The sequence below is a fragment of the Vulpes lagopus genome, chromosome 12 (genome assembly GCF_018345385.1).
Source record: "Vulpes lagopus strain Blue_001 chromosome 12, ASM1834538v1, whole genome shotgun sequence".
NCBI lineage: Eukaryota > Metazoa > Chordata > Mammalia > Carnivora > Canidae > Vulpes > Vulpes lagopus.
Window position 1 is genome coordinate 34,566,030 of NC_054835.1, and position 12,194 is coordinate 34,578,223.

A 12,194-nucleotide genomic window follows, 5' to 3' on the forward strand; every position below is an offset into this window, starting at 1 on the left:
GAACAAGAATCATGAAAGGAGGAACTAGAAAGGGTCAGGACTCCAGACAGGTGGTTGTAATGGCAGGAGGGAAAAGGGTAACTTGAGTTGGCTGGTGGGAGAGGTACTCTTAGAGTGGGAGGCAGTGGGTTGTTTGTGTGCTTAGAAGAGTCCAGTAGAAAGAGGAATTGAAAACAAGGCAGTGAAGAAGATCATTGATGTATCAGAATTGTAGAGGCAGGGCAGGTGGGGAGAGATCACATACCCCAGCTATAGTTAAAATCTACTTTGTTGACGGGACATCTGTTTTTCCTAGCCCTTTGCTATTACAAACAATGCTGTAGTGAATTATACATAATTTTCTACTTGTATTTATGATTCCCGTAAGTGGGATTACTGAATCAGCATATATTTAAGATTTTGATAGATATTGCTAAATTACCCCCCCCCCCCCAGAGACGTTCTCTTACTAGTGGTGTTGAAGTTCTTCACTGCTTCACATGTTCAGAGGTCAGATAGCCCTTCCTTATGCCCAAATATGGGAAGAGAGAGAATGAAGTGTTTCAAGTATCATTTAAAGAATCCTATACATTGAATATTGATGCTCTTTTCTAGACCTTTGTATCAGTTTGCCAGCAATTTCACAGATTTCCATCTAGTTTCACATATACGTGTATATATACCTATATGTGTTTACTATCCGGCACATGCCTAAAGATGTATGTGTGAGTGACTGCATATTGCATATATACTCCCTCCAAATATTTTTTTCTTTGAAGAGTCTTCTGGGTTGGTGATTGTTAGTAAAATATGACTTTTAGAACTGAGAAAAACAATTTCAAGTTGGATGGATACCTACTTGTAAAATTTTAAGAGTTCTTTTAAAATCATATGAATTGAAATACTTTAGTAAAACTGCTGTGAGAAGCTCTTATTAGCACGGTTTGGTATGTAAAGCCAGTGGTCAATGTGTGCTGCATTCTTCAGGAGATGTGCTTAGCATACAGAACAGGAAATGGCTAAACAGAGCCAGCATTCTTATTCAGAAGAATTTTCCATCCTCCTCCATTTGTGGTTAACAGTTTAGTTCCTATTTCTTTAATTTTTCCAAATTTGAATTTCTGTAGTGGTTGAACCTTATTCCTGTGTCTTTTGTGATTAAAGGTTCCTATTACAAAATGTGTGTGTAATTAAAAGTTTCTGAGCAGTTAAAGCTCTTAATTTTTTAAACTTTTTATTTTGAGATATTTTCAACCTTAAGAAAAATTGCAAAAACAGTACAGAGAGTTCCTATAATACCCATCACCCATCACCAACAAGTGTTAACTAACCATAGTATATACAATTATTAAAACTAAGACAGTTGACGTTGGTGCAATATTATTAGCTAAGCTGTAGACGTGTATTTGGATGTTACCAGTTTTTCTACTACTGTCTTCTGTTCAGAATCCAGTCCAGGATTGGATTGAGTTGCACTGAGTTGCACGTTGCACTGAGTTATGTGTTCTTGGTGTCTTTCAACAAATGACGGTTCCTTAATCTTGGCCTTGAGGCATGAAGAGCATTGGTTAATTATATTGTAAAATGTCTGACATACTGTGCTTCTCTAATGATTTCTCATAATTAGATTGACATTTTGTATTTTTGGCAAGAAGATTGCAGAAACAACATACCTTAGTAGTGATTATTAACCTTGATTGCTTGGTTTAGCTGATGTGTGTTGGGTTTCTCTACCCTGTTAACTGTTTTTCCCCTTATAATTAATAAGGATCTTGGAGTGGGTGCCTGGGTGGCACAGTTGGTTAAGCATCTGACTCTTGGTTTTGGCTCAGGTCAGGATCTCAGGGTCCTGAATTTGAGCCCCACATCAGGCTCTGTGCTCAGCAAAAAGACTGCTTTAGATTCTCTGATGTTCTTCGTTCCTCTCCCTCTGCCTCTCCCCTCTTGCTCTTGCACACACCTGTGCGCTCTCTCTTTAAAATAAATCAGTCTTAAAAAAAAAGTATCTTGGTGGATATGCTTTGAGACTGTGCAAATATCCTATTTCTCTTTAAATTTTCATCTACTTATTGTAGTTCTGTCACTGGATTTTACAGTTATTACTGTGGTGTTCCAGTGGTTATTTTCTATTTTCTTCATCCATTTTATGTTAACTGGAATTCTTCTGTAAGGATGAGACCTGCCTTCCTTCCTTCCTTCCTTCCTTCCTTGAAGTTATGGACATTTGTTTTATTCTCTAGGTTATCCAATGCTATCGTTTATTTTATTGTGCAAATTGTTCCAGCTTCGGAATTGGGAGCTTTTTAGGTGGACTTCTGTATGCTTTCAACATGCCCCTTACTTTTTTGAGTACTTCCTTCCTGGCACTATAAGATGCTCCTGGCTTTTATTCTATGTCTGAGCCCTGGTTCTTGTATTTAGGAACCAAGATCTAGGTACCACATGTGTTTGTTGCTTGAAATGTGATTGCTTCTAGGCTCTTTCTTTGATGCTTCTGTTGTATTCTCCATTCATTTATATTATATATTACCCAGGGATCCCCCCTTCTCCTCCTTTAAACTGTTTCTTAGAGATAGGGGAATGGAATTCGTTCTTTCTTAGGGGGAATGGAATTAGTTCTTAATGGAATTATTTACAGTGAGGTTTTTTCTTTTTGACATATTTACTGGATTGTATGTTGACCAAGATGCTACTGTATGTTGAGAATGAACATTGGTAAAAATCTAAATAATACAATTTGAAAATCATGGTTTTTACAGCTCATATTTCAAAGGTGGTTTCTTTTCAAGTAATTTGCTCAGAAGTATTTATTATTCTTATTGATATTTAATATTTAAGGTAGCTTTTAGAGTAAGAAAAATAACTTTAATAATTTCCTGTTAAAGACAAATTACCTGCTTTTTGCATTAAAAAATATCTGAGTGGGCAGCCCGGGTGGCCCAGCGGTTTAGTGCCACCTTCAGCCCAGGGCGTGATCCTGGAGAACCAGAATCGAGTCCCGCGCATGGAGCCTGCTTCTCCCTCTGCCTGTGTCTCTGCCGCTCTCTGTCTTTGTGCGTGTGTATGTCTCTCATGAATGAATGAATGAATGAATGAATAAAATATCTGAGTGCCCACTATGCCAGAAACTAGAAATGCTATTACAGTGTTCTAGGAGTCCAAATATTTTATAAAACAGGGTTAAAAAACTTTTAACTAGGGATCCCTGGGTGGCGCAGCGGTTTGGCGCCTGCCTTTGGCCCAGGGCGCGATCCTGGAGACCCGGGATCGAATCCCACGTCGGGCTCCCGGTGCATGGAGCCTGCTTCTCCCTCTGCCTGTGTCTCTGCCTCTCTCTCTCTCTCTCTCTCTCTCTCTCTCTGTGTGACTATCATAAATTAAAAAAAAAAAAAACAAAAACAACAAAAAAAAAACTTTTAACTGTTAACAGTTTCCTGATTTTTTTTTAAGATTTTATTTATTCATGAGAGACAGAGAGAGAGAGAGAGGCAGAGACATAGGTAGAGGGAGAAGCAGGCTCCATGCAGGAAGCCAAACATGGGACTCGATCCCAGGTCTCCAGGATCACACCCTGGGCTGAAGGCGGTGCTAAACCGCTGGGCCACTGGGGCTGCCCCCACAGTTTCCTGATTTTAAATAATATTGAAGAATCTAGACTAAAAAGTTTCTCCAGCCCTAAATACTACTTTTCCCCAGGCATTGTGAATAGTTGGTGTATCTGTCCTTCAGACGTTTTTCTTTTACATATGCAAAATAGGTAACACACTCAATATGTAAGATAAATGGCTATGTGCTCTAAGTATTTTCCTGCTGCTTGCTGGTTTGTTTTTCATGAAAAAATGTGTGTTGGCAGTCTTTCCATTGTTATGTAGAGAGAGTGCCACCCAGTTCCTGCCCCCCACCAGCATTTGATAAATAGTTGATAAGGGTTAAATATAATAATAACCCAGAATCAAAGATCATATAAAAAAAATTGAGAGGCAGTCTGATTTCTATAAAGTGAATCATGCCTTGCTAATCTGTGGCTTTTGAGAGAATTAACAGAGAGCCTACAGCCATATTTTAGGCTTTTCAAAGACTTTGATGAATTTCCAGAACAAGAATATTTAAAGCTTCTGGTTGCTTTGTGTTTAAGAGAAACACTTGTCTTCGGGTTTCTGGGTGGTTCAGTTGGTTAAGCATCTGTCTTCAGATCAGGTTGCGATCTCAGGGTTCAGGGATGGAGCTTGGTGTTGGGCTCTCTACTCAGCAGGGAGCCTGCTTCTCTCTCCCCAACCTCCAGTGCTTATGCTCTCTTTCTGTCAAATCAAATCTTAAAGAAGAAGAAGAAAGAAACACTTGCTCTAGAGGGAAATGTACAGATAGAAAATGAATAAATAGGTATTTTTGTGAAAAAGAATTTCAATATTGGTCACCCTTCAATTATTAGTGATGTCTGTTTCTGAAATGACGGGGTAAAAGGAAGGTACAGTAAACATTTCCAAGTGTACTGGAATATTTGCATGTTAAATATTCTAGATGATAAAAAAAATATTCTAGATGATTAGAATAGATTTGAAAAAGATTTCAGGGCTGTATGAATAGATAAAAGGGCTAAGTGATGAGCTGCTTATTGATGAAGTATTAGGTTTGACATGGTGACCCCTGAACTATAATATCTCTTAAACTAGAAGCTTAAAGGTATTTTTATTTTTTTTATTGTGTGTGTCTTGTACTTTTTAAAGAATTTATATTCAATTAATTAACATACAGTATATTATTAGTTTCAGAGATAAGAGTTCAGTGATTCATCAGTCTTATATAACATGCAGTGCTCATTACATCATGTGCCCTCAATGTCCATCACCCAGTTACCCCCATCCCCCATCTCACTCTCCTCTAGCAACCCTCAATTTGTTTCCTATGATTGAGTCTCTTGGGGCACCTGGGTGGCTCAGTGATTGAGCATCTGCCTTTTGCTCAGGTCATGATCCCAGATCCTGGGATTGAGTCCTGCATCGGGTTCCCCTCAGGGAGCCTGCTTCTCCCTCTGCCTATGTCTCTACCTCTCTCTCTCTCTCATGAATAAATAAATAAAATCTTAAAAAAAAAAGTCTCTTTTGGTTTGTCACCCTTTCTTGTTTTATTTTTCCCTCCCTTCCCACATGTTCCTCTGTTTTGTTTCTTTTTGTTTTCTTTTCAGATTTCATTTATTTATTTGACAGAGAAAGAACAAGAGTGAGCGAGCACAAGCAGGGGAGCCTCAGAGAGAGAGGGAGAAGCAAGCTCTCCGCTGAGCAGCAAGTCTTATGTGGGGTTGGATCCCAGGACCCTGGGATCATGACCTGAGCCGAAGGCAGCTGCTTAACCTACTGAGCCACCGAGGCACCCCACTGTTTTGTTTCTTAAATTCTACATATGAGGGAAATCATATAATTGTCTTTCTTTGATCGATTTATTTCGCCTAGCATAATATCCTCTGGTTCCATCCATGTCCTTGCAATTGGCAGGTTTTGGGTTTTTTGATGGCTGAGTAATATTCCATTGTATATATATACTACATCTTTATCTATTCATATGTTGATGGCATCTGGGCTCTTTCCATAATTTGGCTATTGTGGACATTGCTGCTGTAAACATTAGGGTACAGGTGCTTCTTTGGATCACTACATTTGTATCGTTGGTGTAAATACCTAGTAGTACAATTGCTGGGACATAGGGTAGTTCTATTTTTCGACTTTTTGAGGAAACTGAGGAAAGTGTTTTTAAGTCAAATCAAAACAAAACCCACAAATCCTCATTTTAACATAGTAGATTAGAGAGATCATGTTATCCTGAATGGTAAAACAAGCCAAAGATACTTAGGAATGTGCTAACACCTAATAAATACATGATCTTGTTGTCTCTCGTATAATCTTTCTTTCTTCCCAGGTCAGCAGTAGTCCTGAATCTCTGAAGGCTGTAGAACAGGAGGTGAGAATGGTATTTCAGATCACTTTCCAAAACTAAACAAACACAATTAACTACTGGTTACTTATTCAACTGCTATTCTCAAGACATTAGTGCTCAGTTTGGAAGACTACTGATGTTTTTCACTGAAATATAAGAGAATTATTTCTGTAGTGGTTGCTAGGGCTTTACTGTAATCTATAAATTACTCCTCCCCCAAAGACAGCATTTTAAAATAAAGAAGAGAAATCTAAGTAAATCATATGGAAGTTCAGCCTATTTCCATCTACCCAGCTCTAGGTAAGAAACACGCAAATACCCTTGCACAAATTTGCACAAATACTTTCCTCAAGACAGAATGTACATAACTTGTGTGTATCCTGGAGACAGCCCCAGTGTGTCATTGTACTGTAGGCTGCCTCCCTCGATGAACAGATTTCTTCAGCTTTAATCAGGGCATTGTTAGCTTTATTCAGCAAACATCTGTTATGAGCCTTCTCACGTCAGGCTTGATATGCTGGGCATTGGGGATATAAAGACAAGGCTTTTTCCTACTCGCCAGGTCAGGCCTCCTACCCATCCAGGTCCATGGAAGCACTACAGCTGATCTGTGACGTGAAACAGTGTCCCCTTTCTTCAGAAATATCTTCAGGGTTAGGACATTCATACTTCTAGTAATCAGAATTTTCTTAAACCCACAATATAATTAACTTCTAATTGTGCTTAGGGTTAGGGTTTTCAGTGTTTTTTTGGCCACAGACTCCTTTAGGAATCAAAGTCATAAAACATCAAGAAAATACATGTACACATAGAATTTTATAATTCTTTTATATCATAGAGCTGTAAATCAAAAGAGTTTAAGAACCACTGCTTTAACATTTTAACTTTGTGTAGAAAGGATTGTAAATATAAAAATTGAAATATAAGGTGATTAAGTGTTATAGTGGGGATACATGGGCCTAGTTTTTATAATTTTGTCTTTACTTTCATTAGGCTTAAAATCTGAATAAAAAAGACACTTATGTAACAATAGCTTGCCCCTTTGTTTATCTTATTTCAGATGAAAGCAGGCAGGCTACTTAGGAAAACATTACACTGGAACATATCTTTCTTTCCTTCTTTCCAGATCTTATTTATTTATTTATTTATTATTTATTTATTTATTTATTTATTTAACTTACTACTTAGAGAGCGCGCAAGCATGAGTTCATGCAGGAGTGAGGGGAGGGGTTGAGAGGGAGGAGAGAGAATCTCAAGCAGACCCCCACCATAGAGCTTGATTTCAGGATCTTGAGATCATGACCTGAGCTGAAGCCAAGAGTCAGATGCTGAACCAAGCGCCCCCATTTCTAAACTGTCCTTAGATAAATTTGTCTTTTATAATTGTAAACTTACGTTATAGTCTCTCAAAACATAAATAGTAAGGGCAATGCTGAATAACAACATACATATTCTGTTCAGGACTGAGCACATGAGGGAGGAATTTAATGAATGAAACAACTGAAGATACTTTGTAGAGGTTTATAGACTTTTACCTGGTATCTAAAGCCAGTAATAAAATGGCACAAGACAGATAGTTTTCACTTTGGTATCTCAAGTGAAGCTAAAAGTAATGACACCTATTTTCTTATTTGTGTGTAGTGAGTACCTACAGAATAAAATTTACCATTTTTTTCTTTTCTTTTTTTTTTTTTTTTTACTTATTTATTTGAGAGAGAGTATGCACATGAATGTAGGGAGTGGCAGAGGTAGAGGGAGAAGCAGGCTTCCTGCTGAGCAGTGACTCCCCCCCTGCCCCCTCCACGACCTGGGGCACAATCCCAGAACCCTAAGATCATGACCTGAGCTGAAGGCAGATGCTTAACCGACTGAGCCACCCAGGTGCCCCTAAAATTTACCATCTTAATCATTTTTAAGTGCATAGTTCAGTAATGTTAAGAATATTCACGTTGTGAAGCAGATCTCTAGAACTTTTTCATCTTGCAAACCTAACACTTTGTACCCATGAAACAACTCCCTCTCTCCCCTTCTCCCACCCCAGCAACAACCATTCTACTTTCTTTTCTAAGAGTTTGACTGCTTTAGGTGTTGTGTAAATGGAACCATGATATTTGTCTTTTGTGACTGGCTTATTTCACTCAGCATTTTGTCCTCAAGATTCATATCTGTTGTAGTATATGTTGGGTTTTCCTCTTTTTAAGGCTGAATAATATTCCATTGTATTTATAGACCGCATTTGATACATCCATTCATCCCTTCATGGACATTTGGGTCACTTCTACCTCTAGGCTATTGGGAGTAGTGCTGCTATGAACATGGGTAGAGCAAATTTCTTTCAATTTTTTTTTTTTTTTAAGATTCTATTTATTTATTTATTCATGAGAGACAGAGAGAGAGGCAGAGACCTTTGCAGTGGGAGAGGCAGGCTCCCTGCGGGGATCCTGATGTGAGACTAGATCCCAGGACCCTGAGATCACGACCCAGGCTAAAGGCAGATGCTCAACCACTGAGCCACCAGGTGCCCTGCTTTCAGTTCTTTTGGATATATACCTAGAGGGGTATTGCTGGATCATATGATAGTTCTATTTTTAGTTTTCTGAGGAAATACCATGCTGTGTTCCAAGCAAGGTGCAACATTTTATAATCTTTCCAGCAGTGTACAAGGGTTCAAATTTCTCCATATCTCAAGAACACTTGTTATTTTCTGTTTGTTTTTGATAGTAGCCATCCTAATGGATGCATCTCAACAACACTTGTTATTTTGTTTGTTTTTGATAGTAGCCATCCTAATGGATGTGAGGTGATGCTGTAGTTTTTATTTGTATTTCTCTGATGATTAGTAATGTTGAGCATTTTTTGTGCTTGTTTCCTATTCATATAACATTTTTTAAAAGATTTTATTTATTTGTTTATTTATTTGTTTATTTATTTATTTATGAGAGACAAAGAGATAGGCAGAGACATAGGCAGAGGGAGAAGCAGGCTCCCTCGAGGGAGCCTGATATGGAACTCAGTCCCAGGACCCCAGGATCATGACCTCACCTGAAAGCAGAGGCACAACCACTGAACCCAGGTTCCCCTGTATAACATTTTTTTTAAAGGATTTTATTTATTTATTTATTCATGAGAGACAGATAGAGAAAGAGAGGCAGAGACACAGACAGAGAAGGAGGCTCCATGCAGGAAGCCCAATGTGGGACTCAAACCCAGAACTCCAGGATTACACTCTGGGTGGAAGGCAGGTGCCAAACCGCTGAGCCACCCAGGGATCCCCTGTATAACATTTTTGAATGTTCTTTTATCTTTTAATTTTATCTATCCTTTTTATCTTTTAATTAATTTTATTTTTAAAAGATTTTGTTTATTTATTCATGAGAGACACAAAGAGAGGCAGACACAGGCAGAGGGAGAAGCAGGCTCCATGCAGGGAGCCCAATCCGGGACTTGATTCCGGGACCCCAGGATCACGCCCCGAGCCAAAAGCGGACACCCAACCCCTGAGCCACCCAGGTGTCCCAATTATTTTTAAAAGTAGGCTCTACACCCCACATGGAGCCCAACATGGGGCTTGAACACACAACACTGAGATCTAGATTTGAGCTGAGATCAAGAGTTGGACGCTTAACCAACTGAGCCACCTAGGTACCCTAACACCTGCTTTTTAAAGCACAGTTTAATATGCATAGGAAGGCATTCCCCTCTGGTCGTAGCACTGGAATCCAAGATCAGTTTTCTGCTTTTTTGTGGACATTCTCCAGTGATATGCACAGCCTACAATTTGAGATTTCCTTAATGACTAAAGGGGGGTTGGGGAATAGGTTATAAAAGAAGTACATTTATGAGAAAGAGACTTGACAGCCGTAAAGGGACCTACATCAGCATATGTTTGAAGAGGGTATCTTAATGACACCAAGCAATTGAATTGATAGGCTAGGGTTCTTCATATAAAGAGGCAATTGTAGTCGAGACTATTAGCTAAACAGCAGATGTTGTCCAGGATACAGGGAAAGGGGAATGTTGGTGGGAATGTAAACTAGTGCAGCCAGTGTGGAAAACAGTATGGAGTTTCCTCAAAAAGTTAAAAATAAACTGCCCTTTGATCCAGCAGTTGCACTACTAGGTATTAACTCAAAGAATACAAAAATTACTAATTCAAAGGGACACATGCACCCTAGTGTTTATAGCTTGTTATCTACAATAGCCAAACTATAGAAACAGCCTATTTCTCTATGAACTGATGAATTGATAAAGATGATATGTGTATACAATGGAATATTACTCAGCCATAAAAAAGAATGAAACCTTGCCATTTGCAACAGCATGGATGGAGCTAGAGAATATTATGCTAAGTGAAATAAGTCAGAGGAAGACCTATCATATGACTTAACTCATGTAGAATTTAAGAAACAAATGACCAAAGGCAGTGTGGTGGGGGGAAGCAAGAACTGATAGTTAACATTAAGGAAGTGGGTGGGGGGTGGATTAAATAGGTGATGGGGATTGAGGGGTACACTTAGTGTGATGAGTACCAAGTGATGTATAAAAGTATTAAATCACTATATTCTGCACCTGAAACTAGTATTATTACACTGTTAACTGAGTGGAATTTAAATAAATACTTAAAAAAAAATTAGCTAAAGCAGTGCTGGTTGGCAAATGACTGGTATAAAACAGGAACTGGAGGTCTCCAGAAGCTACAGACTAAATGTCAAATAATAGCATGTAACTCCTCTGAAACTTTATATAGGATAATTTTTATAAATGCTTACAGTTTTCATTTAGGTTCTAATAATTTTCTCTCTCTTTTTTTAAAGATTATATTTATTTGAGAGAGCAAGAGAGCATGAGCGAAGGGGAAGGGTGAGGAAAGGGAGAAGTAGACTCCCTGCTGAGCAGAGACTGACGGGGGCTCAATCCCAGGACTCTGGGATCATGAGCTGAGCCTTAGTGCTTAACCGACGGAGCCACCTAGGCACCCCATGATTTTTCTTATCTTGTACATTGTATCTTTTTTTTTTTTTTTTTTTTAATATTTATTTATTCTTGAGAGACACAGAAAGAGGCAGAGACATAGGCAGAGGGAGAAGTAGGCTCCCCTCAGGGAGCCCAATGTGGGACTTGATCCTGGATTCTGGGATCACGCCCTGAGCCTAAGGCAGTTTAGGCTTAACAGCTGAGCCACCCAGGTGTCCCATTGCACATCTTATCTTATGAGCTTACTGTTGACCAAAAGTGATATACTTTATCTTTTAACAGATTAATATTTAGGCTTGTCTTTCTTCTATCTTGTTGGAGGCATTATTAGTGACAGAATTTCATAATTTCTTCCATAGGAGATACAAGAATACTGTGCTTCCAACCAAACATTGTAGCAGAGACTTTTCCCATGTCAGTGCTTTCCTACTAATCTTAGGAGCTTTATGTCACCACTGCCTGGGAGACCAACAAGAAATGCCTCTTTTGAAAATGGTCCCCTAAAATTGAGAGCTTCTCTCCTTGGCTCTCCCTGAGATCCAGAAGTACAGCCCACACAGTGAGCTATTTTAATGAGTGTAAAATATTTTTATATGGTAAAACTATAAAAGGGAAGTTATAGATAAATAAATCTCATGTTACTTGGATAGCCCATGACAAATTTAAAACATTTTCTTCTAAGCAGATACTAATTTACCACTTCCTTGTAGCCCCAAACCTGGAGAAGATGGCAGAGTCCTTTTCCTAGTTTAGGTTCAGCTCTCATGGTTACTTTATTTTATACTCCCAGATCCACAAGAATTTGGGGAGGAGGGCTTTTGCCAAACTGCTTATGTTATGAACTCTTTAATTGCTAAGTAATTTTTTTTTAAGGTAAAAGTAACTAGACATTGGGGATAGGGTGATTAGGAGGAAGAGGAAATCATTTTTCTACTTTTATTTGAGAGACAAATGACAAGTACAAGATTGACCTCAAAGGACAGCTGGCTGACTCAGTTGGTGGAGCATGGGACTTGATCTCAAGGTCATGAGTTCAAGCCTTACATTGGGCATAGAGCTTATTTTAAGAAAAAACAAATGGACCTCAAATTATTTTTCAAATAGCTTCAAAGTCATGTCATTTTTTTCAGTATATATGAACTTGATTTTTTTCCTAGGGCTTTCTGAATCCGCAGTCTTGATGAGTTTTTTTTTTTTTTTTTTTTTTTTTTTTTTTTATTTATGATAGTCATACAGAGAGAGAGAGGCAGAGACACAGGCAGAGGGAGAAGCAGGCTCCATGCACCGGGAGCCCGACTCGGGACTCGATCCCG

General features: G+C 38.7%; 1 protein-coding gene across 8 annotated transcripts in view; it reads left to right on the forward strand.

The window, feature by feature from the left end:
* The window catches only part of SPAG9 (sperm associated antigen 9), a 149,460-nt gene that overhangs the window by 76,515 nt on the left and 60,751 nt on the right, over positions 1-12,194 (forward strand). For 5 of the 8 annotated variants that reach the window (XM_041724570.1, XM_041724567.1, XM_041724569.1 and 2 more), the window contains one exon: positions 5,890-5,931. The exons of the other annotated variants lie outside the window; for them this stretch is intronic. In XM_041724570.1, the coding sequence (XP_041580504.1) occupies positions 5,890-5,931 (42 nt within the window). The remainder of the gene's footprint in view (positions 1-5,889; positions 5,932-12,194) is intronic. 8 annotated transcript variants of the gene reach the window in all.